Source organism: Neofelis nebulosa, chromosome 2, assembly GCF_028018385.1.
Source record: "Neofelis nebulosa isolate mNeoNeb1 chromosome 2, mNeoNeb1.pri, whole genome shotgun sequence".
Classification (NCBI taxonomy): domain Eukaryota; kingdom Metazoa; phylum Chordata; class Mammalia; order Carnivora; family Felidae; genus Neofelis; species Neofelis nebulosa.
This window is the reverse complement of record NC_080783.1, coordinates 70,395,415-70,422,177: the sequence shown is the minus strand read 5'-3', so window position 1 is coordinate 70,422,177 and position 26,763 is coordinate 70,395,415. Positions and strand designations below refer to the sequence as shown.

The following is a 26,763-nucleotide window of genomic DNA, read 5'->3' as shown; positions in this document are numbered from 1 at the left end:
CGTTGCTGAGTAGTATTCCATTGTATATGTATACCATATCTTCTATGCTCATGGATTAGAAGAACAAATATTGTTAAAATGTCGATACTACCCAAAGCAATCTACATGTTCAATGCAATCCCAATAAAAATAACACCATCATTCTTCTCAGAGCTAGAGCAGAGAATCCTAAAATTTGGCCCCATATAGCCAAAGTAATGCTGAAAAAGAAAACCAAAGCTGGAGGCATCACAATCCCAGACTTTAGCCTGTACTACAAAGCTGTAATCATCAAGACAGTATGGTATTGGCACAAAAACAGACACATAGACCAATGGAATACAACAGAGAACCCAGAATTGGACCCACAAACGTATGGCCAACTAATCTTTCACAAAGCAGGAAAGAGTATCCAATGAAAAAATGTCTCTTTAGCAAATGGTGTTGAGAGAACCGGACAGTTACATGCAGAAGAATGAAACAAGATGATTTTCTTACACCATACACAAAAATAAATTCAAAATAGATGAAAGACCTAAATGTGAGACAGGAAACTGTCAAAATCCTAGAAGAGAAAATAGGCAACCTCTTTGACCTCAGCCACAGCAACTTCTTATGTGACATGTCTCCAAAGGCAAGGGAAATAAAAGCAACAACGAGCTATTGGGACCTCATCAAGTTAAAAAGCTTCTGCACAGCAAAGGAAATAATCACCAAAACCAAAAGGCAACCAATGGAATGGGAGAAGATATTTGCAAATGACATATCAGATAAAGGTTTAGTATCCAAAATCGATAAAGAACTCATCAAACTCAACACCCAAAAAACAAATAATCCAGTGAAGACACGGGCAAAAGACATGAATAGACACTCTTCCAAAGAAGACATCCAAATGGCAACAGACCCATGAAAAGATGCTCAACATCACTCATCGTCAGGGAAATACAAATCAAAATCACAATGAGATACCACCTCACACCAGTCAGAGTGGCTAAAATGAACAACTCAGGAAACAACAGATGTTGGTAAGGATGTGGAGAAAGGGGAACTCTTGCATTGTTGGTGGGAATGCAAACAGGTGCACTACTCTGGAAATCAGTGTGGAGGTTCCTCAAAAAATTAAAAATAGAATCACCCTAAGACCCAGAAATACCACTACTAGGAATTTATCAAAGGATACAGGAGTGCTGATTCACAGGGACACATGTAACCCAACGTTTATAGCAGTGTTATCAACATTAACCAAATTATGGAAAGAGCCCAAATGTCCATCAACTGATGAGTGGATAAAAAGATCAAACATCTTCTGAACAATTTTAAACAATGTGTAAACATTGTGAACAATTAAGCATCAGTGTTAATAAAGGCTTATATTCAAATATGAGAAAAAAGACGAATGTCACTTGTAGCAACTCTGGATTGTAGCGGGGAGCAAATCTCTGGGCCAAGCCCCCTTAAAACTATGCACCATTTTTAAAGCCACTGAGATATTCAAAACTGACACTTAGGAAATAAATGTTTTACCTAAGCCATTCTGAAGAAGGGGTGCAGGAGAAAGTGTCTTTAATTTCTAGTTCTGCTATGTCTATTTGCATTAATTTATTTCGGTATATCCAGGGCTTGCTATTTCTTTTAAACCCATGGAGTCTATAAATAGGAAACCAAATATTGCTTGGCTATCACTACTATGAAGGAATTACTATCACAAGACTTATATTCTTGCTAACTTAATATCTGTAATATGTACTCGACTATAATATTTTTCCTAAATTTGTGTTTATTTAGTATTATGAGACAAAGGGATTTGTGCACACATTCCTTTCTTAAAGTATGGGGCAGAATTATTTCTATATCTATTCATTACAACCTTTAGCCTTTCTTCAATGTCTCTTTTAGATTAAACCAGCAAATCTTTTTAAGTGTGGATCATTCACGTAATCGTTATCACAGTGCACTTCCCAGGACTTCACACAGCACCAAACATTTGAAGAAAAGGCTAAACAAGCCACATTTAGACCAGAAAGAAATTAGACACCACACCATCAGCTTGCTGTGCCGTGATGCCAGCCACATCATGTCTCTGGGCCTCAGTTTCTGCATGTGCAAAACAAGGCAACTAAAAAGAAATGTCGTGGCTTCTTCACCCACTTTAGACACACCTGGGGAGCTTTAAAAAAACACTCATGCCTGGGATCTACCCTCCCTCCCAAAGATTCTGACTTGTTTTGTCTGTGTGGGGAAGCCAAAACGTTTTTTAAGGATCTCACACTTCTAATTAGCGGCTTCGATGAGAAATACTGACTTACCTACTCTCAAAGGCCCTTCTGAACATTTGTCCACTTTCTACATGTATAATCTGGGTTGATTAGCTAGATTAATTGTTTCTTATTAAATTTGTGTATTTTCTAGTCCTATAAATATGTCCCATAACCTTTTAGTGTCAGGTATTAGTTTGCATTTTTGAAACAGTGTCTGACACAAATTCAGTGTTAGTTATTATTATGGATGACTGAAGAAAGCATGTACCTGTATAAACACTTCACCAGGAGCACTACTTAGTACAGAAGTGTACAGCATAATTTCTACCCAGTGGGTATGTTAGTCTTACTTAGAGAATACTTACTGATATTATTATAAAGCGTTTGTATATATTAACCCCGAAATCCTGAAGAAGGAGCCAACATTAAACCCATTTTACAGATCAGAAATCCAAGGCACAGAAAAATCCAGTTACCTTTCTGGAGCCACAAAGCTAGTTAAATGGCAGAGGTAGAATTTTATCCCAGGCAATTGGTTTCAGAGGCCAAAGACTGCCTTCCTGAACTCTAATTATACTTACTAATCCTCTCCAACTTTAAGCACATTTTCCAGCAAGAAATGGTTAAGATGACTACTGGATTTAATTAAATTTAGGTGATTTCAGTCCATCTCCCCCATAGCATTTTCTAAGCAGAGTCTTGCTCATTTCCTACCTTTTCTCTAACTTCATTAATCTCCTATTAGAAACATTTCTTCTATGGTGTTTGTAAATGTCTTTATTATTATTTGCTAATTTAATAATAGTTGCTAAAGATATTAAATAAGACTGGTTTAAGCAAACTTCTTTTAGGGGCACACGGGTGGCTCAGTCAGTTGAGCAACTGAAACTTGGTTTCAGCTTAGGTCAGGATCTCATGGTTCGTGAGTTCAAGCCCCACATCCGGCTTCACACTATCATAGTGTGGAGCCTGCTTAGGATTCTCTCTCTCTCTCTCTCTCTCTCTCTCTCTCTGCCCCTCCTGTGTGTGCTCTCTCTCAAAATAAATAAACTAAAAAACTTTTTTCTACAGCACCTTCTTTTAACTCAACCATTCCTATTTCTAATTACCCCACTCTTTAATCAGCTTTAAATCCATCTGACAGAAGTAATCAGAAAGCATTTCTCTAAAAACAGCAAGTGAGGCACTGTAATGAATATTCTTACTAAAAATCTAAGTATATTATAGGCACTAAATTTTCTTCCACTATTAATCAGTTAACTTGATTTTAACTGTAGAATTACATTTGTCAAGCTTGTTTTGTCCTTATTGAGTTCAGGCAGTTGAAGATCATTATGCCATTATTTCCTGCAAGTATTTATATTATTTGAATATGGAACTACATATAACACCTGTGCAATTTTAGCAGCTTCATCAAGATCCCGAGTTTTTAAGAAGTTTTCTAAGTTTGGGTGCTAGAAAGTAGATCAATTCCCTTTGAAGCAGTCATATATAAATATATATATAATAATAATAAATAATATATAAATAATAAATAAATATAAATATATATAATATATATAAGCATATATATATATACAAACATATATATATATATATATATGTTATATATATAACTTAATCTGTCCTCCTAAAACATACTAAAGACATTAGATTCCAATATTAAGTTTGATTATGGAAACTCTTGGAAAGATATTTAGACTTGAGACTTCAACAGGACATGTAGTGATTCTCACTCATGTTCTTCCCCCCGTGAACATTTTCTCTGAATATGCAGTTTAAAATAGCTATGGATACACTGCTAACTAATTTATAAAATAAATATGAACAATTATATGCTTTCACATTCTAAATTCTTTCATCTATGTTTTTTCTTTCCAACAGAAATCAGGAGAGAAAACTGATATTTTTCATTAAACACTGGCTTGCCAACACAATTGTAAAGTTTGACAAAAATGTTTTCTCTCTTTCATAAAAACCTTAGAGAGCTATTTAAATATAATGGTAATTTTTTTTAACACAGCAGACCTTAGCTCTCACACCAGTAAATCAGAAGGCAAAACTCATATGTTAAAAGCAAAGATTTTTAAAAGCTAGTTCCCCATAAAAACTTAATGTGTTTCTAAATGAATATCTATCATCACATTGCCATAACTAATTTCTTACTAGTATAGTATTTTTTCTTGCTAATAAAATCCATAAGCATCAGAATTTACCTGACAATACAGTAAGCTGGGAGAGACGGACTCAGGTCTTTGGCGGTCACCTAAGGACAACTGGACTTGGTTTCTAGCTGCACTCATCACAGTATCTCTGGATCTCCTATGTAAATGAGACGTATATGGGGTCTTCCTGAACTATGGATGTTTACTGCTTTGAGCTGGCCAGGATTGGAACATGCACCTCTCTTTAGGTGTTCGGACTGCTATTAAGACACTATGGAAATGTTTATATTATCACCTCTTTTCCAAAATTCATGGCTGTCTAAGTCAATGGATGTGCCAAGAGGTCACTAAGCATCCTTAAGAAAAGCAGGTCAGTACAGGGGCACTCCCTTTCTATTAGGGATCGTTACATTACAATGATCTATGAGGTGATTCTTATATTTATTATTGGGCCTCCAGTATTTACAAGAGTGCCTTGCGCACACTAGACATTCTTTAACTATTTATTAGATGAATACGGATCCACACTACAACATAGGCTCCATGAAAGCAGAGACAATATCTGCATTATTATCCAGTCTTTTTACCACTAGCATGGTGCCTGGCACAAGACGTCACTCTATAAATTTCAACCGAATGAATGAATAATCAATCCTTTAAATAAGTTTCTTTGAGTACTTGCTGAACACAAAACTAAATCTAGGATCATTTCTAGAGACTCTGATGTCTGGGGCCAGGGGCTGCAGGGATGGACATGAGAATCATGAACTAAAATGCCAGACCAAGTAGGAAAATAATTAAACTAATTTTTAGAAGTTCTGACTTCTTACTCATATACTACTTTAAGCTGTCACAAAAGCAAGCTTGGGGATCTTGTGCCCATCATCCATCCATTTCCAAATGCCTGGCAAAGCAATTCATGATGTCATGTGTTCTCATCCCTTATCCTTTATTCCAGACAACTGTTTGGAAATAAAACCAATCAGTCAATGAATTCTTATCGAGTACCAATTCTATACCTAGTCTTAGCTAGATTTCTAGAGGTGAAAGACATAGCCTTTGCTTGGAATCACAGTTTAATCCAGGGAATTTAAGCATATCTGAGCTTCAATGTAGGGGATTTACGTAAGTCTCTGAAACTTTTTTTTTTTAATTTTTTTAAATATTTTTTTTAAATTTATTTTAATGTCTTATTTATTTTTGATACAGAGAGAGACAGAGTATGAATGGGGGAGGGTCAGAAAGAGGGAGACACAGAATCCAAAGCAGGCTCCAGGCTCTGAGCTGTCAGCACAGAGCCCGACGCGGGGCTCGAACTCACGGACCGTGAGATCATGACCCGAGCCGAAGTCGGACGCTTAACCGACCGAGCCACCCAGGAGCCACAAGTCTCTGAAACTTTAAATTTGCAGGGAAATGTACCTAAATGAATGATGATAGAAGTCATCATCATCATCATATCAAAACAACTCTTGATAAGACTTTTTTCATAAACATGATTTCTCATTTGCATTCACTAAAGTATTGTGAGTGAGAGGAAACATGATTATGTCCATTTTCATGGGTAAATTTAGGATCAAGGAACTTAAATAACTTGACCCAAAGTAACACACATATAGTAAGAAACAAACATAGATTTGAGATGGGAATGGTTTTCCCCTTCCAAATTCTTCATGTTTTTCCCCAGTACGCTTTGCTGTTTTGAGATAAATGGTGATCAATGATCCCCATATCAACACAGATTCCTCTAACCCTAAAGCTTCTTTTCCACTGTCATCAATAGTTTAGTTTTGAGACTGATGACACATTAAAATGATGTGTACAAAGATGATTCCAGAATCTCACAGAGACACTACTCCTCCTTAGAAAGCCTCAAATGCATAGCTCCTCCATCTTCCGGAGCCTCTTTTGAAATATGAATTTGAGGGAGAGTTTGGGTTGCTTTGGCTTTAACTGCCACCCAGTACACAAATGTCCCTTTAGTCTACATCTTCTTTGTGTCAAATCCCAAGCTTTACTGCTAGCTGCCTCCAAGCTTGCCAGAATCAAGAACTTGGATAAAATCTAGCTGGCGGAAATTCAATCCAGGCAAGACAAAAGTGATGCTGATAGGCAGAAGTATTTAGAGTAAATAAGGAGAAGTGCTGTTTCGCTGGCAATCGGGACATCATACCCACCAAACATAAACAGCTTTGTGGTGTTACTGGACTCTGTTGCTTCTGGACTTCCTAACAGCTACTGTGGCTGGAAATGCCATCTTCCATCTCCAGCTGGCTTGAAGGCTGCATACTGTCTTCCAAATTAAGATTCTGCCACAGTGATGTACACATTTGTCATATCCAGCTGGACTACTAGAATGCGTTCTAGCTGGTTCTCAATACACAAAACTACATAAACGTTACAGACAACAGTGTAAAGTAATTTACTTGTTGGGAAAACCAGCCATCAAAATTAGATGCATGCCTTGGTCTTTGGACAGGCCCTATGGCTGTCACGTCTGCAAAGGAACACTAACTTTAGTCACTAAAGACCAAGTTACATCACTGGCTCATGTCAGGCCAATGCCTGAGCTTTGTAATGAAGATACAAATAACTGATGAATCTAAAAGGAAGGAAGGAAGGAAGGAAGGAAGGAAGGAAGGAAGGAAGGAAGGAAAAGAAAGAAAGAAAGAAAGAAAGAAAGAAAGAAAGAAAGAAAGAAAGAAAGAAAAAGGGAGAAACCTTGTTCATTGGGAAACAATGAACAATGAAACATTACATTAAATGTAAAGTTCCCTATAAAATTCACCCTGTCAAAATGCCACCCAAAAAATCTACTACTTCTTTGCTAATACGAAAAACTGCAATTGCAAAATAAAATGTTTATTTTTTCAATGAATTATCTGCCACTTTTTATTCCCAGAGAATATCGTAACTTATAACTTTGATTAAAGAAAAAATGTGTGTGTGTGTGTGTGTGTGTGTGTGTGTGTGCGCACGCGCGTGTGCGTGTCGTAATTTCTCCACTTGGACCAAGATTGAATGGCATAATGTATAATATAGACCAAAAATAGGCATTTTTTACCTGTAAAGTCCAGATAATAAGTATTGCAAGTTTTGTGAGCTGTATGATCTCTGTTTAACTACTCTTAAAAAGTGCAGAAGCTGTCCTAGCATGTAAATGAACACGGCAGTGTTCCAGGAAAACTTTCTTTATCAACACTGAAAATTTAAAAATGTAAAAACCATGCTTAGTTTTTGGGTCTGCAAAAACCAGTAATAGACTGGACTCAGCCCATGGGTCCATTCTATGGACTATATAAATTAAGACATATACTTGCACACCACCAGGAAGTAGGTCCTTAGCTCTGCCGCTGCTTTCCTGGAACATCTGGGGCAAGTTATTAACCTACCTCAGTTTTATCATCTGTAAAACAAAATTAATAATCTAAAAAATCTTTTTTTTTTAAGTTTATTTATTTATTTTGAGAGGGAAAGAACGAGCAGGGGAGGGGCTAGAGAGGAAAAGAGAGAATCCCAAGCAGGTTCTGCACTGCCATCAGAGAGCCCAACACAGGGCTCAATCCCATGAACTGTGAGATCATGACTTGAGCCCACTTCAAGAGTCAAACACTTAACCAACTGAGCCACCCAGGTGCCCCATAACCTTAAAAGTCATAATGGATTACTGGGAGCGTGAACTCTGATAATACGTTTTGCACATGATACCAATTGTCTGCAGTAAGTGCTCAATAAATGTTATCTATTACTATGCGTTACTATTTTGGAGTTAGCTCCTCTTTAGCTTATTTTAGTGAAAGGATTAGAAAAAGAGCTTTTCTTATATTTAAATTTTCAAAATTATGTTTGTAAGTGCCTGCCTAGTCTCGAGAATTTTCAAGGAAGGAGGGAACCACATTTACCCAAAGATACCAAAGAACATTTGGAGTGGGGCAAATGAAGGCGCAACCCCGAGTTACAAAATGTCCCTCCATCTGAGAGGACACCTACCCGATTTCTGTCTTCGTTTGTCAACAGTTTCTCCTCCACACACTTATCCAAAACATCTTTAACCAGAATTCTGTCCACCAGGGAGGGCTGAAGGAGGTTCAGCAGCTGGAGACACTCATCATGAGCGTTCTCAGAGGATGGAGAGGGCAAGTCGGTGAGCTCTGGGTTCAGGTAGCGGGCGGCTAAAACGCTGCCTGCTCTCTGAAGGGCCACCACAAATTGTCTAGCCCAGCCCGGGGGCCAGACTCCCTTCTCCAAGGTGCTCAGAAGCAGTTCCGCTGCGTGTATGTTCCCAGCGGTGACGGCCATCCTCTGAATCTGCTCCTTCAAGTCTGCAGGGAGAAAGGTCAGGTAGTCCAGTACGGGCTCCACCTGGATGTACGTTTTCACTCTGGTCCTGAAACACGAGAGGAGGTAGCAGAAACTCCTGTCTGCGCAATATCCATTCGACATCTTTCGTTCGTGCTCAGAAAAGGGAGGGGGTTCTCCCAAGTAGACCGACGGTTGCTGTTCTCTGCTCAACAGGTGAGAGGTGCGCGCCGCGGTCCGCTGCCTTGGCAGCCACAGGGGTTCACAGCCAGGTGCCAGACGGCCGGGGTGCGAGCAGGGCCCGCTGGCCGGGGCGCGAGGGCGCGGTCGGTCGCACCCGCGGAGGGGGCGGGTGGGCAGGTGGCCGGGCGCGCGGGCCTAGGGACGCGGCGGCGAGACGCTGCGGACGGTCAGGCGCGCTACTTCCGACTCTCTGCAGTGCTCGCCAGAGACCCGCCAGAGACCCGCCGCTGCAAACTCGAGAGGGAGCTTTGAGCCCCGCTTTCCACCGGGCAGTTCTTGTAGTTTACCGAACTTCAGTTTCTGTTTCGATTATCTTCCCCGCCCCCGCGTCAGGGCTTTCCCGACGTAATCCGCCAGGCGGGGAGTGTCGGTTTCCTTGGGGAGGAGACGCCCTTTGGTTGGTCCTGGCGAGGACCGTGTTTCGGTCGCAGGCACTGTAGGAAACGGAAACAGAAAGCGAATTCGAATAAGACAGCCCCGGTGGAGCCATGCTTCTTATGCAGGTGTTTTCCCTTCTTTGCAGGGTTCTGCCTCAAAAATCAGATGTCTTTCCCACCGCCGTCTAGCATACCCCTTGTCAGTTAAAACGTGCAGGGCTTGAAAGCGCGTTATGGGGGACTTCCCAGTGCAGAAGCGAAGAGAAGATGCCTGTAACACTGATGCCAACACAAGGAGACACCCTTGGTTGGTGCGTACAGGTAGGTTCTGCCCTGACCCCCTGCCCGGTGGTAAGATGCTAAGACTGCAGGGTATGGGGTGAAGAGGTAAAGCTAAGAAAGCTAAGAAGACATCTTTCCAGAGATGTGTAGACCCAGAACGCCAGGATGAAGTGACCCCTGCACCCTTTCTAGAATAAACCTGACTTCCTGTGGGTCCCCCGAAACGACCTCTTTGCTTTTACAGTCTGTGGGGAAAGAGTGAATAATGATAAACACCTTATTTTCTTGCCTCATGTAGTATTTATTTGGCTTTGACCAGGGCCCAGTGACAGACGAAGAGGGACTTTAACCACCAACTCAGCTTAGGAGGAAGCCAAGAATGAAGGTTTTCTATCTCTCAGCCTGTAAGTTCCCCATATTCTTTAATATACAACTTTCCTTTAATAAAACAAAACAAAATCCCCAACAACTTATTTTTGATATAGCTGCCATTCTTTTCTTGGATTCAATACAGAAAGTTTTGGCTGAAGCAGCTAGGAACTTAATTAGCAACTAATGTACCAACTTGTAGTAAACATCAACATTTGTCTATGTCATGAGGGAAAAAAAGACACCCACACTGAAAAATGGCAGCTTCGGTTCAGTACAGAAGCCACATGAAAGTGAGTTCTTCAGGTTGCTACTCATATTCTGCCTCCCTGGGTGGCTGTGGGTAGTAGTGTATATACTTCACGATGAGAACCTCATGGTCTAGAGTTATGTGGAGGAAGGAGGGGGTCACTTAAGCCTTTAAAAAGATACATTTAGGAAAAGTAATCTGTTAGCAAAGCACATTCAGTGAAGTTTGGATAGGACAGGGAGGCCTGGTGGTGCTTTGGACTAGGTAAGAGAAATACTTCTTTTCGTCAGAGGCATACAAAATATTCAATTGAGCTCTTCATTTTATTTTATCTTATTTTATGTTCTAATGATATTATGTAGCTAAGCTTTTTCTTCCTATGTGGATTGTAAGCTGCTTGAAGAGAGGACATATTTACACAGTAATCAGTATAATACAAGCAGTAGGTCCTACCAGTAGGTCCTTGCTGATTATCCCCCATGAGAATTTTATTTGCCTTGACCTTAGCAGCTGGTCCAATGTCAGACACATAGTGAAAGTTGTCGAAGCGAAATGCAACTTTGGCCTTGCAGATGAACCTGCTTTATATTATTCTTTAACGTTTCTTCATAAAACACTACTATGTATTTACTTATTTTGGGGAGTTGACCCCTTAAATAAAAGATATCAAATTAGATGTCTCTACAAAAGTATTCAAATGATCAATTTTAGTTATTGGGTGTATGAAGATATCTTTTAGGACTATTCCAAGAAATTCCCTCCATGCCTGCTCTTCAGGTGCTGGCCGGTTTCACTCAGTATGTTAAGACAAAAACCAACCAACCAACCAAAAATCGTTCTGTCCCCTAATACTCATCCCTCTGTCCTTGGGTTTCAAACACTGGAGGATACAAAGGTTTTGATGGTCAAATATGGGGAGATAATGTCATCTTCTTAACACCATGGAACTGCTGTTGGGGTGACAGAAGGTCAAAAGTAGAAGCTTTGATATTTAGTGTTCAGCGTACCTCATTTGTTCATACAATAATTTGAAAATATTTATTAAGTACCTGCAATATGAGCAGTGCTGCTCTTGTGTAGTTAGTAAAACTGAACAAAGTTTCTTTTTTTATGGAGCTCACATTCTAATAGGAGTGGAGGACAAATACCAAATAATAGAGAACAAATGCTATGAGGACTATGGTAAGATCCATTCCTGTTTCTGATACTATCGTAAATGAGATCATTTTCTTTATTTCTCTTTCAGATAATTCATTTTTAGTGTATACAAATGCTACTGATTTTTGTATATTGATTTCATATCCTACAGCTTTGCTGAATGAATTAGGTGATGAGATCTAATTAGGTTTTGGTGGAGTCTTTAAATTTTTCTCTGTATAGAATCATGTCACCTGCAAATAGATACAACTTTACTTCTTTTTGTCCAATTCAGATGCCTTTCCTTTCTTTTTTCTTGCCTGATTGCTCTGTTCAGGACTTCTAGTACTATGTTGAATATGAGTGGGGACAGTGGGCACCCTTGTCTTGTTCCTGATCTTGGTAAGACCTAGATAATAATGCACATTATAGTTTCACCGGTTGATTTTCCATATAGACAGCCTCCTTTAAATCACACCATTACCATTCCATAATATCCATCAACAACAATTCATATTTATTCTCAAGTAAGAGTCACTTTGCTGGATGAGGATTGAATGATGAGGACTGAGAATGGGTGGGGAAGCCTGAAGGAAAATAGAAAGGAACATCTTTTTTAAGAATCTTCCATCATCTTGATAGGACCCCTTCTGGAAGAAGGAGATTGGGGTGGGGGGGGGGAATCCGAGCCAGTCTCTCAAAACATGTCTTTTTTCTTTATCCACAAGTTTGCAGCATGATTTAGTTTATTTTCTGCTTTTTGTTTGGGCATTTTCCTCTGTCAATTTTCCTGATAAGTTTCATTTTCATTCTCTTCCTTGTTGTCTAAATATCAGTTTCTGTTTCCTCTTTCCTTTGGGATAGAAAATCTGTTGAATTTTATCTGTTTCCTTTTTTCTAGACCTGCCTTTTCTTTTTAAACCCAAAAGAAACATTTTAGGCCCCATCACCTCATCAATTTTAAAAGTCACTTGTTAGCATTTTGTTCTCAGAAACAGTAATTCAGAAAGATACAAGATAACTGACTCCTGCCATTATCCAACTTTTCATCTGAGTTTTGTACAATTGAGAAGTAATTGTACTTTTTTTTTTCTTTTTGGCAAACTGGAAGTATAATTTCACAGCTGCACGTGGTTTTAAACTTAATCTAGCAGTATACTGTTCTGATTAAGCATCATGACCCTGAGCCAGGACATCAGAACTCACATCTCAGCCCTGCCTCTATTTTTTTTTTAAGTTCAGGTATTTATTTTGAGAGAGACAGAGACAGCACAAGCAGGGGAGGGGCAGAGAGAAGAAGAAGAAGGAGAGAGAGAGAGAGAAAGAGAGAGAGAGAGAGAGAGAGAGAGAGAGAGAGAGAGAGAATCCCAAGCAGGCTCCACAATGTCAGCACAGAGCCCGATGTGAGGCTCAAACTCCTGAACCGTTAGATCATGACCTGAGCGGAAACCAAGAGTCAGTGCTTAACCAACTGAGCCACCCAGGTAACCCTCAGCACTGCCTCTTAATTGCTGTGTGGTCTTAGGAAAAACCACCTAAAATTTTGCACTTGTGAAACAAGAACACCAGTACCATACCATAAGGTTGTTCAAAGGTTAGACCATAAAGCACTTAGCACCAGTCCAAGAAGCGACTGCCAGCATTCTTATATAAGCAATGAGTAAGAGATGTTGCTACCTCTCAGAGAATGCACAATTTATAGTGGAAATAAATTAGTGACGTATATATAAACCTATATAATAACTAGCCATGTAATTGAGTTTTTAGACAGTATCACTTTTTTCAAGAAACAGAAGCTGATAGACTGATTTAGCAGAGAAGGTTATTGAAAGTGTACTGTCACAGCTTTGTATTTCAAAACAGGAGTTCCAAAACAGAAAGCTAAAACTTTTAGCTAAGTTTATTAGATCCTGATACTCAGTTCTCAATTATTTTTACCAATTCAGTTATAAAGGTCTGGTTGTAAGCATGCACATGTACACGTCTTTTTACATAACAAACACTGTTAGAAAAAAAAAATCAGGTATCAGTGAACATTTTTCCAAACATCTGTTTTTCCAAATGCTTCCTCCATAGCTTAAGTCTTTTCAAAAACAGTCACTTGGACATGTTTTTGTTAAAACAACACCTTTACCTCAAAGGCAGAAATTGGCCATGCTTCTTTTACTTGATTTTATTTTTTATTATTTTTTTTTTTTAATTTTTTTTTCCACGTTTTTATTTATTTTTGGGACAGAGAGAGACAGAGCATGAACGGGGGAGGGACAGAGAGAGAGGGAGACACAGAATCGGAAACAGGCTCCAGGCTCTGAGCCATCAGCCCAGAGCCTGACGCGGGGCTCGAACTCACGGACCACGAGATCGTGACCTGGCTGAAGTCGGACACTTAACCGACTGCGCCACCCAGGCGCCCCCTTTTACTTGATTTTAAAACCAATGGTTGAGAGCAAGCTTCAATCAGAGGGATTAGAGCGTCATTGTGTTTTTCCTTGAAATGACAGTTGACATTTAGCTGGTAAACACTTGGGGTTAGATGTCTCATCCTGTGTTCATTTTGATTAAAGGGTTGCTGCTCTAATTACTTAATATCCACCCCCATACAATTAGTTAAATATTTTTATTTCACCTGTTCATATTATAACTGACAAAGTTTTGAAGTAGGTGTGCTATAGAACGAGTTATTGAAATCAAATATTAACATAAATTGAATCAATCTATTTGAATTGCTAAATCACAAAGGGTTAAACTAAGATTTTTTTAAATAAAAAAGCATTGTCAATTACAAAATACCTTTTATTGTTAACCCACTGGATTATATCAATGACATTGAACAATGTCATTCCATCTTCATCTGATGCCTTACTATTTAATTTGTTTGTATTTTATGATAAATTATTATAGTTGTATACGTAAAGATTTTTCTAAGTGAGTACATACAAAAGTTTATTATGGTCCACGGTCAACTACTTTTAGTAATAAGGAATCAAAAACAAACTCCTTGGAGACCTCAGCTCTAGAGAGCCCAAGCACTAGAGGCTGTGATGAATTTGAAGAGCAGAATTAATATGAGTAGAAGAGGAAGATGTGTAGGTGAAAGGAGAGTGAACATCGGAAAAAGAAGGGCAATTCAGCATTTAGATCTGGGAAGAACATTTCCAATTTCTAGTATTGCTTTGTGACAAATGTCAGTATACTAAGTTAACACATGCAAACTGAATATATTTCATATCATTGCCAGGCATGCAATAGGATATGAAATGTATTCGGGAATTGAATATTTTAATAAAATTAATGTTTCACTTAAGAAACAGTTTATGTTCACTGTAGAAATTTTGGAAGGAAATAACACAATACTGAAGATGATTGTATTAATTACTTGTCCTCCCATCACCCAGAGATAAGCATTATTAATATTTTAAGTGTATTTCCTACCAATATCTTATTATGTAAATATAGGTGTATATGCCTGTGTGCATATACACATCTCTTCAACAGGGAGTGATCTGAGATGAGGAAGAGGTCTCCAAAGAAGAGATCTTCATAGGGAGACCATGTTGACATGCCAAGGGGAGAAAGAGTCTGCGGGAGATTCCCAGTAGCAGGGATGGCTGGGATATTTGGGCAGCAATGCCTATTATTGAATAACAAGCACATTCTTATGTTGCACTTGCTGTACTGACCCTTCTTGGTCCCAGATCTTTCATAAAAGTCTGCCACAAAGAACAGCTTTGTGTTGTGGTGCTTTGGTGAATAAAGGGAGTTGGTGACCCCATGTGGTACAGCAGAGCTGCATAGGAAGAAAATGTATCTGCTGAAATTGTGACAGGGAACGTGGATTGAGAATTCCATCCAAGGGTGACAATGAGAGCATAAGCCCCCGAGGAATCTTCAGACATCTTAGGGATAGTGCCAGACTTACAATGCTCTGCAGAATGGAAAGGGCCATCTCTGTAGGCATGCTTTCAGCTACAAGATGAAGAATGCTGAGTAAATGTGGTGCAGCCAGAAGGATTGGTTTTTCTCACATAACAAGAGGAGTCAGTGCATTCATTGATGTCAGAACCCTAGGATGCGTCTCATGGTTGCAAAATGGCTACAGTAGCTACAAACATTATTTCTTCTCACAGCTTCAGTTAAAAGCTTGTTGTAGAGGGTTGGAGCATCAAGTTTCTCCCATTTGCTTCCTCCCAACAGTGAAGGGAAAAAAAAATGTCCTAGGAGCGCCCCCCTCGCCCCCGCAGCAGAATTTCTTGTATATTTATTTCATTGGCTGGAACTGGGTTGTATCCTTCCCTAACATAAAGTGGTATCTGCTCATAAATTAAACAATTCTGATATTTAATAGTAAGGCACTGTTTATCCTAGGCGCTCAAACCATTTTATTTAAATTTTAAAATACACAGATGACCCAAGGAAAGCTAGAAAATTTTGTTTTCCAGCTGATTTCCCTACTGGAGCACACATATTGCCCTTGGAGAGCACCCCCAATGGGAGGTAGTGCCAAAGCAGCCGTTCAATTCTTGTTGTGGCCACAGAGTGAGTTAGGAAGTTGTTCTCAAGCCCGGTGAGCTGCATATTAGACTCACATGGAAAGATGTATACAATTATCCACTGCATCCAAATCTCCACTGTTCGAACTTTCGTGTCAGTTATTTTCCCTTTCAATTCCACTTGTGATTCTGCTCTCCAGCCAGAAGTGAGGACGAGGTGTTAGGGCCTCTGCTAGCCTAGTGCTGGCTGAGTCCAGCAGAGTCTCATTATTCATGATAGTTTTGTACTATAAAGTTGTACTGAATCACTGAATACAGAACCACTGCTCTTGGGGATATGCAGAATGAGGTCACACTCTGCTCACAACATTTTAAAAACGAATCAATATATAACCTTGATTTGTGTGTGTTTCTGTTTAAAGACACCTTATGTAATATGTACTGTTGATTCGTTAACATTGAACTCACGCTGAACAGCACTATAACTCATACCTGAGGGAAGCTTATCCAATGCACATTTTCTCTGTGAGATGCATCACAGTTTTCATGTGCTTGGAAACACCAGATAACACTTCAGGACTCTGCTTGGAGTCATTTTAAACAGTGAAATCACCAACAAAAAGCACAAAAATGCAAAAAATCGGCACTAAATATACCATGAAAAGGACACTTGTTCATAGTATGAGAGCTGAAACAAGAAGGGAAAACTTCACCTTGTTCAGCCTCGGCTGGGAACATCCGCATCAGGTTATTCAAATTTTTTGCTACTCTGCACAGATCCACCAATGATTCCTCAAAAGTAATGATTTGGGGGTTACAGATAAATTTTAGTGAGTAGGTAAGTAGTTTCCTAGGCTACCCAGGTGAATATGAAAAACTCAGCTGTGCTTTGCGTACTTCCTGGGTCATTCCCATTCAGTTTAGCTAAAGCCAAGATATAAATGAACATATATTTTCAGCACTTTGTTCTGAGAAATGTAGTTTGCAACATTCGTCTACCAAATCCATTGACCTGGACACTGTCAGATATTTGCCTAGAACAAATGAAATGTATTCTACATCACAGAAAATACATACCTTCACGGCAGTAGCACTGTGAACACTTCAGAATGTAAATCTCCAGCAGATATTTGAAAAAAATGGATCATATATAAATTCAACTAAAAAGGTCATCTAATGTGTGTGAACTGGAAAGTAACAAACAAGGGCAGAAAATCTGAACCTGAGTGACGTTAGAGGAATTTTAGCTTATCTTACACCTAATTGTTACCTAGGCTCTGGGTAGTCCCCAACCCATTGGTTCAGCAAAGAGAATCAGCGACCCCTCTGGTTCAAAACAACTGTCTTCCTTATGTTAAGCAACTGGAATTTCTTATACTTCTTCTACCATTAAGAGGGAAATTAGGAAGACTATCAGGAAATCCAAGTTTCACACCCAATAAAGCTCCATTGTGTAGCCACTGTTATTCCAAGTCTGTCATACCCTTGGTGACTAATATTCAAACTGTACTTTGAGGAAACTTAATATGACATAGTGATACCTTAGAGGGGTATGGAGAGAGGCTCAGTGGGCAAGTCTCTGGGCCCCACTCCTACTCCAAAGACAGCAGATCATCTTTTATACATTTTATACTTTGGGACTGAGACTAGAGGTACATTTGGAGGAGAAAAGCACACTGGTGGTGTCAGAGAATCTGGTGGTCATGCTAAACAGTCCACGAATATCTACTTGTACAATCAACTACAGTAAGGACTTTCCTCTGGTCCAAGGAACCAAGTTTTAAATAGGCCTCACCTCAAGTCTTTCTGGCATCCCTGACACAATTTCTTCTGAGGAAGACAAGGGACATTAACTTTTGCCTGATAAAAGGCATGATTTTGAATATGACAGTGGCTAATCCCTGATGACCTCAAGGCCATGACTAGGTCAAGAGACTCATTTAAAAAAAAAAAAATGTTGTGAGAAAAAAATTCCACAAAGACCAGAACATGACCTATAAAGAATTCTTTAAAGAAATAGAAATATTGTACCAGAGACTTCTTTTTTTCATTTTATAGAGAGAAGAAGAGAGAGCTCAAGAGGGGAGGGGACAGAGAGAGAGGGAGAGAATCCCAAGCAGCCTTCATGACCAGTGTGGAGCTCTACACAGGGTCAATCCCACAACCTGAGCCAAAATCAAGAGTCCAGTGTTCAACCGACTGAGCCACTCAGGTGCCCCAAGTAGTACAGCCTTCTTGAACTGTCTCCCAACAAGTCAAAACTCTGAGTTTAGGCTGGGCAGCTGTCTTTGCCCCAGCCATTTTTTCACAGAACCACATATGAGAAAATTTGGGCAAGTTCTGAAAACAGTATATCATATTGTTGAGGGAGGGAAAGGGACTTTGTTGAGGGACGGAAAGGGAATTCTATGCTTGTTATAAGTGAAAGAAGGCATGAGTAGAATCAGTCAGTGACTCAAAGAATGACACACCAATTCACTCAGGCTGCAAATGATACCACATTTTATAAAGCAAATGATCCTAAAATGTGTAATGATTTCATATTTGTACAACTTATGATTTACTTTTTAAAATATTTTAAAATATCTTAAAAATACTTTTGTAAAATATTTCCTGATTCCTGCTAAAATGATTTAATCTTTCTCCTTTAAATTCCTAATTAGGACGTGTGTTTGTGCATTGCATTTGCTTGTCTATAATGCATATTTGTGTTGAAGGTGTATAGACTTAGGGGAGTTTGCATAGTCCTTCCCAACCTTTAGAACTGGTGCAAAAATTTTGGAACTTAGTTAGCACAGATGGTGTTAATTCATTGATTCTTTCTCCTCCAATGCAGTAAAAGATTCAAGAGAGACATATTGTGCTATGTGGGAATTTGTTTTTAGTTACAGAGCGGTCCAAATTATTTTATTACTACAAGTGATGCACTTAAAAATATTTCAAGATGAAGGATTTATGATTTTAATAGATGGATAAATGTAAATAAGGCTGCAAGCATCGATTGCGAGTGGTGTTTGATTTAATACATTTTATAAATATTTTCTTTTTCAGGAACAGACTAGTTATGTGCACATAAATGTGCTGTATGTCATTGATTAGGAATTAAGAATAATATTTGGGGCGCCTGGGTGACTCAGTTGGTTAAGCGGCCAACTCTTGGTTTTGGCTTAGGTCATGATCTCATTCATGAGTTCGAACCCCACATCAGGCTCTGTGCTGACAGTATGGAGCCTGCTTGGGACTCTGTCTCTCTCCCCTCGCTCTCTGCCCCTCCTGCACTCTCTCTCAAAATAAATAAATAAACTTTAAAAAAAGGAATTAAGAATAATATTAACATTTAATATTTGTGGAATGCTACAATGAATTGTAGAGAAAACTTGAGCTTCTTCACAAAATGAATTCCAAAAGCTGACCCAGGTTCTCAGGTGGGCCCAAGAACTGCCTGTGGCTCATTAAGTGCCTGGAACTTTGATGACAAGTGACTCTCTGAGGAAGTGGCAGACTCAAAGCAGCCCAGGCCAAGTGGTTGACATTCGGCTGTATCTCCCCATTCTCAGAAAGGTATTCAGAAAGGGGAAGCCAGACCTTGCTTCCCTCCTCAGGCTCTTGTATACAACCTGCTTATAATTGTGTTTCCTCTGCCGCCACCTTGTGGGGTTTTTACTGTCAATATTAACTGTGTCAGAACCGATTTGGCTGGTATCAATTAAGTAAAATCGCAACTATGAACGATATATAGAATTTTTAACAGATAAGAGAAAAGGTAGGTAATCTATATTTCCCAATGGGAAGATAAAGATAAAGATAATTTGGTATAGACTTATTTTATAAAAGCAGAGAACAACATAAAGGGGACTAATGGATCTTCTAGAAGGGAATATCCCCATTTTCCAGAGGAGGAACCAAGATTCATAAAAGTTTTATTACATTACCCAATGTCACAGAGCCAGAAGATGAACTTGGAGTCAATTATAAAGCTCTAAACTATTTATTGCCCAGTTCTTTTAGGCGTTAGCGTAAACAATAATGACTAGTACCAACTGTTTTAACATGTAAATTTTCTTATTTTTCCAGTATGGTAAGGCCAACAGATCAGAGGTGACTGCCATTGGAAAAACAGTTTGTTACAATTTCCAAGAAGAGGGGCACATCACCCATGGAGGACCACATAGAGAAATGCCAGGGTCAGTCAAGAGGCAGAAGGAACAAGGGAAGCATGGGCAGAAACCTTGATTGTGGTTTCTATGGGAAAGGCAATGCAAGGTAAGGTAGGTAGGGTTAGAATTGACGAGTTTGAATAATTTTAGAGGGCTCTGGGCAGGGAGGTTATCTCTAGCTGCCTGTTGTCCAGCCCCGGGGAGATTAATGCAGAGAAGTACTGTCCTTTGGGGTGAAAGAACCCAGAAAGGAGGTAGTTTAGGGCAGGGACTGTGGATTGCCTAGTTTACGTATGACAGTTGAGTCATTTGCTATCTCTAAGAATTGCCTGTCTCTAAGAGGGCCAGTCTCTCTTGAGGCGGAGAGGCCCCAGATGCCTGAGAGTCAGGAATACAGAAAATAAGAAAATATAGTACATACACCAATTAACATATTCCCTTGAACTCACAATGTGTGTGTAAATAAATGAAATCAGTAGTGATAAAGAGAAATTATCCTAACTCTGACATTGGTATTAATTTATGACATTGGTAATTAATTTATTGGTATTAACCACATGATGTGGTTAGCTGATAGTTTTATACATAAATATTACCAAATATCAATCAGGAGGAAATACCAAAATTGATCTAAGTATCGGCTGTTTTTTTCATTATTGAAAAACTATGATAGGGTCACAAACTTAAAGATAAATGTTTTCCTGCAAGGTTGAGATTATACTTACTTTTTTTCAAATTTAGACTGAAAAAGATCTATTTTAGGCACATGCTTTTCCAGCAAAAATTAGTTTTGTTTCCTTCTAAACAGTTTTCACTTTATGTGAATATTTATTTAAAATAATGTGTAGAAAGGTTTTACATCAGAATTTGAATATTAAGAACCACGTGATCTTTCTTTCAATTTTTTTTAATGTTTATTTATGAGACAGAGAGAGACAGAGCATGAGTTGGGGAGGGGCAGAGACAGAGGGAGACACAGAATCCAAAGCAGGCTCCAGGCTCTGGGCTGTCAGCACAGAGCCGGACACGGGGCTCAAACTCACAAACCGTGAAATCACGACCTGATCCAAAGTCGGTCGCTCAACCGACTGAGCCACCCAGGCACCCCACAAACCACTTGATCTTTCTTACCCATCTACTTAGATATTAGTTCTCTCTGTCCCCAGTCAGCGTTTTGGTAACTTCTCTTTATTTAATTATGCATTCTGATATCACTACCATTTTCAACAATTTATGAGCAAACCGTTTTGTAAAGCTTCTGTTGCTAGGTTACATTCTCCTTTACTAGAATCATGGTGGCTGAATAAAAACTTAGGTTCATGTTCGCTCTCTCTCTCTCTTTCTATCTTTTCTATCTCTGTCTCTTCCTCTCTCTCCCTCCTTCCCCCCACCTTCTATATAGCCTATTTGTTTAATCATCCCTTTGGATTTAATTCACCATTCAATATAATTATTCTATAAATATTTGTTGTATGCAATTTGCCTGGATTTTTGCCTTACCTTACAGAAAAATTAAATGGGTTGAGTTTCTCATTGACAAGTTGTCAAATTCTGTCAGGATTGTAAGTGTAAGTTGTGGAATTTCTTTTTCTTCAACATGCATGATATTTTCCACTTGTTCCTGAAGACCCATGCTCTACCCTCTATTTTGCACTGTGCCCTGGGATGCTGACCTTTATGGACTGCATCCATGAACTCTTTCCCGCTGGCTTCTGATTGAGATCAGCCAGTGGAAGCACTGACAGGTGATCAGAGGCAGGGAAAAGAGTGAGGTTGTAGTATTTGTTCCCTCAGCTCCCTTCTGTGTAGTTCATCATGTATCCTTCTACTAAAGGTCATGTGTCAGATGGCTGTCTCTGTATAGCTACTCTCTTTAGGTTTCAACACTGCTTCTTTGCCTTGCCCTCTCATCCTAAGGGCAGTAATGGATTCTCATCGTAGCTTGCTCTGAGATGCCCCATCATCCCTTTTTGGGGAATCTTAACTGTATTAACACCTTTGTAAATGGTGACTTTATTGCAGTTTCTCAATTACTATGCTTGAGTGTGCCATCTGCTGTTTTCTGATGGATATGGCAGCGACTGAGTTTTTTGGCTAAAGGCAGGAGAGCAAAACAAACGTCCGAGGTAGGTGAAATGAAGCAAATCTTGGATGGGGCATTAGCTGGGCTTGTTACACCTACCCAGGTTGCTCCTGACACCATTTCTGATCATGAGTCCTCATCAATGTTAGTATATATCATAATCCCAACCTCAGGGACTATATACACAGAGAGCACCAATTTTTTTTTTCTTTTTATTTAGTTCAGTTTTTAATTTAGGATAACTCAAGCAATAAAGTTCTACCCAGTTTAATTCTTTTTTTTTAATTGTTTTTTAACGTTTTTATTTATTTTTGGGACAGAGAGAGACAGAGCATGAACGGGGGAGGGGCAGAGAGAGAGGGAAACACAGAATCGGAAGCAGGCTCCAGGCTCTGAGCCATCAGCCCAGAGCCTGATGCGGGGCTCGAACTCATGGACCGCGAGATTGTGACCTGAGCTGAAGTCGGACGCTTAACCGACTGAGCCACCCAGGCGCCCCTACCCAGTTTAATTCTTAGTTTAAGCAACATAAAAAGCTCTAAGCATGGGACTTCATTCATATAGTCATTCATTCATTCATTCAAAACTATAGGAGCACTGTAGGTTGTCATTTTCCAAACATGAATAAATCAGGTCATGTTTTGTTTTAAAAATATTTTGCAACTCTTTCGATCTGTGTCTCCCTCCATAATTCAACTTATTACTATCTTAGTTTCCTCTTAAAATATAATTGGTGCTACTAATTTCACAAGATTTGGAGGAAACTCAAATATGATAATGTCCAAAATAGCTATGAAAAGCGTCATGTGCTATATAAATAAATAGGTTGTAGTTGTTAAAATTTCTATTACTGGGTCTTATTCTTACCAATAGTTTCACATTGATGAGAGAGAGGGGCAATCTTATCTTCACACATATGCAAAACAACTAAGCATTAGTGTAGAAATGGAATGATCTCAGCTTTTAGTCTGTAATGTGTTTAAGCACTTTTATGTTTTTGATCAAAATATTTTTGTTTTTTTGTAACAGGACTACTCTAACTTAATTTCCATTGTATGTGAGCAAGTTACTAACCAAGGATAAGCACCAGCTAAAATAAGTATTCAGTCAACATTAGTTTTTTCTATATTTCTATAATTTTGAAAGTATACGATCCCATGTTATTAATATGGAGTCTAATTGATATTCACAAGCATGAAACCTGGATTTAACATGTAAGGTGGGTATTTTTCCAACATTTCCTGAGTAACAGATTATTTTATCAAGGTTATTAATCAGTATTGCAGCTTGCTCTTTTACTTTCTTTCTTTTTTAAGTAGGCTCCACGCCAAGTGTGGAGTCCAATGTGGGGCTTGAACTCACGACCCTGAGATCAAGACCTGAGCTGAGATCAAGAGTTGGATGTTCACTTGACTGAGCCACCTAGGCGCGTAAGTATTGCAGCTGTTTTTGAGGATTTTTTTGTGGACACATTTTGTGGTCAACATTTTAGATACAGTTTTAGAATTTCTCAAGAAGTTTGCATTGAATCTAGATTGCTTAATAGTGCCTGATGATCCAAGTGAGGAAGTATGTATTACAAAACTACCATTCTTCACCTCTCTGAAGAGCCCTGTTGACACTTTTCATATATGCATTACTCTTTTTTTTTTTTTTTTTTTTAAATTTTTTTTTTTTTTCAACGTTTTTTTTTTTATTTATTTTTGGGACAGAGAGAGACAGAGCATGAACGGGGGAGGGGCAGAGAGAGAGGGAGACACAGAATCGGAAACAGGCTCCAGGCTCCGAGCCATCAGCCCAGAGCCCGACGCGGGGCTCGAACTCACGGACCGCGAGATCGTGACCTGGCTGAAGTCGGACGCTTAACCGACTGCGCCACCCAGGCGCCCCGCATTACTCTTTTTTAAATTGCTTTTGAGTTTGTGCTTCTGCCAAAAGAGTACTTAATGTTACGGAAATTAGAAACAGAAAAACTGTTGTTGAAAGCTTAGCTGAATAAGGGCAGTTTGTCAAGTGGCTGGTCTCAGTAATAAAAGACAAATAATATTTACTTCTGTCTTATTTGTGAAGCTTATTTTTCTCTGTCCTCACTAGTGGGCATTAACCCTTAGGCACTTGCAATAGTTTTATAATAAAATTGTTACTGGATAGTTTCATTTTATACTGTCACATTTTTATGCCTTGTACAAATAATACATACAGAGCCTTCATTATTCCATACAATATGTTATTCCATAAAAACAATAAATAGTTTCCTCAAAAAGTATGACAATTATTGCATGTATATCAATTAAAACCATGGCATGAAATCTGTATGAATACATTTTAGCATAAAATAGATAAACAAATACTAGGGCAGATCTAAGGTGATGACACAACAGTGGACGTTATGACTAACGTATGGACATATTTCCTCTTCCTCACCTTCCAGATTTGGTGTGCTATATAGATGGAACTGTGCCCCCCTAAAATTCATTTGTTGAAGCCCTAAGCCCCAGTATAATGATATTGGGAATCATTGGATGGTAATTAGGTTTAGATGAGATGAAGAAGGTATAACTCTCACGATGGGAGTAATGCCCTTATAAGAAGAGACAACAGAGAACTTACTTCCTCTGTCTCTCTCCACCCACATAGAGGACAGAGCAAGAATGAGGAAGAACCATGTGTGGATACAGCAAGAAGGCGGCCATCTGCAACCCAAGGAGAGAGTTCTGACCAGACACTGCCCCTGCCGGCACCTTGATCTTGGACCTTCAGTTTCCAGAATTGTGAGAAATAAACTCCTCCTGTTCTTTAGGCCAGCCAGTCTATGGTGTTTTGTTATGGCAGCATGAGCTGAGACATTGTGTGTGTGTGTAGTTTCTCAAACTACATGGACTTAAAATTTGCCAGAATCATTTTGCGTATGTAATAAGCTATACCTTTTATCTACTAGGTCATAAATCTATTTCTGTTATTAATTTCTAGGAAAATGATGTAAGGGGTATTCATTTCTTGGGCCCCTCTTATTTCATTACCAGCATTAGCAATTAATTTTCACTTTAAGACCACTTTGGAGGAATACCTTCCACGTCCCACCAAGTTCTTCCCTACCTCCCAACAGTTGCTGCATATGTAACAAGTGGAGAATAGCAAGGTTCATTAAGATACAGATGCTGGGTGGTTGGTACAAACCATCACTAGTTAAGCTGTTCACTCCATCCAGCCTCTTAGATCAACAACCTACCTCACACTATCACCTAGTTTCACAGACATCCCAAGTCTCACATGTACCACGTTGAGTTTTGATTTGGCCACCCCAAACAACTCTTCCTTGGTCTTTACCATTGGCAAAGATAAACAAAGCAGGACTAGTTAAACTGCTAAGGATGATTTTAATCCATAATATACTATTTATACTAAATAATAGGGAAATCTTTACAATAACAATAATGGGGAAAAATGTCCAGAGTGGATGGAATTCAACTTTGATTTGTACAGAAGTGACAGGGTATTTAAAAGGGAGAGTGAGAGAATAGGAAAGGAGTAAGCGGGGGCTTTATAGTGTCAGGAAAAAGAAAAATTACAAAAAGCAGTAAGAAGGGTTTAGTCGATGTGAAACACATCTGGGTTTGTCTGCTGGCGTTTCTCCAAGTTAGGCTCCTACCCTCTCATAGAGACTAGGAGAGTAGGCCCGATCTTCAGATGTTGGCTGGAACAAACAGTAAATTCTTTTGGCAGGCTTGAGTTCTCTCAGATAAGTACCTTAAAGGGAGCTACAGTCTTCCTAGGGATGCAGCCTGGAGCTGTCAAACTATGTTAGTGTTTGTTCAATTCTTTATAGGTCAGGATTAAGGCTTAGTCAAGAAGAGAGCTCAGAAGAACCCGGCTAGAGTTTGGTCAAGGAGAGAGTTATTTATCACCATGTCATTAAAGGGCAAATCTAGGGGCACCTGGGTGGCTCAGTCGGTTAAGCGTCTGATTTCAGCACAGGTCACGATCTCACTGTGGGTTCGAGCCCTGCGTCGGGCTCTGTGCTGACAGCTCAGAGCCTAGAGCCTGGAGCCTGCTTCAGATTCTGTGTCTCCCTCTCTCTCTGCCCCTCCCCAGCTTGCACTCTGTCTGTCTCACTCTCAAAAATAAATAAACATTAACAAAAAAAATAAATAAATAAAGGGCAAATCGAAAACATCAGTACCTTACCTTAAAAATAAAAAATAATTTCACCACATCTCCCATCTCAGCTGCTAACCCTGGTAAACACCACCATCTCTAAATTACCAACAGATTGCTATCAGATCTCCTTGTTTTGTTTTTTTTTAATTTTTTTAATGTTTATCCATTTTGACAGAGAGAGAGAGAGAGACAGAGCATGAGCGGGGGAGGGGCAGAGAGAGAGGGCGACACAGAATCCGAAGCAGGCTCCAGGCTCCAAGCTGTCAGCACAGAGCCTGACACAGGGCTCGAACCCGCAGACCTCGAGATCATGACCTGAGCTGAAGTCGGACGCTCAACTGACTGAGCCACCCAGGCGCGCCTGGATCTCCTTGCTTCTAAGCTAACCCCCTTCAGTCTATTGTCAACACAGCTGGAAGAGTGATCTTTTACAAATTAAATCATATTATATTCTGCTAAGGCCCCAAACCCTCAGTGGGTTCTTAATCTCACCCAGAGTATAAAGTCTTTACAATG

At 39.3% G+C, this 26,763-nt stretch overlaps 2 protein-coding genes across 17 annotated transcripts in view; one reads left to right on the top strand and one right to left on the bottom strand.

Annotated features, from left to right (window-relative positions):
• IFIH1 (interferon induced with helicase C domain 1) overlaps positions 1-8,845 on the bottom strand; it is a 56,005-nt gene extending 47,160 nt beyond the window's left edge. For all 4 annotated transcript variants that reach the window (XM_058715126.1, XM_058715129.1, XM_058715128.1 and 1 more), the window contains exon 1: positions 8,393-8,845. In XM_058715126.1, coding sequence (XP_058571109.1) covers positions 8,393-8,845 — 453 coding nt within the window. The remainder of the gene's footprint in view (positions 1-8,392) is intronic.
• Positions 8,818-26,763, top strand: part of GCA (grancalcin) — a 49,325-nt gene continuing 31,379 nt past the window's right edge. The window contains exons 1-7 of one of the 13 annotated variants that reach the window (XM_058715134.1): positions 8,818-8,917; positions 9,468-9,642; positions 9,923-10,007; positions 19,924-20,112; positions 22,029-23,308; positions 23,409-23,523; positions 24,727-24,860. In XM_058715134.1, the coding sequence (XP_058571117.1) occupies positions 24,741-24,860 (120 nt within the window). In that variant the 5' untranslated portion in view covers positions 8,818-8,917; positions 9,468-9,642; positions 9,923-10,007; ... (2 more) ...; positions 23,409-23,523; positions 24,727-24,740. Of the gene's footprint in view, positions 8,918-9,369; positions 9,643-9,922; positions 10,008-19,923; positions 20,113-22,028; positions 23,309-23,405; positions 23,524-24,726; positions 24,861-26,763 lie in introns of those variants that run through there. The other 12 variants (XM_058715131.1, XM_058715138.1, XM_058715133.1 and 9 more) reach the window with 12 other exon arrangements.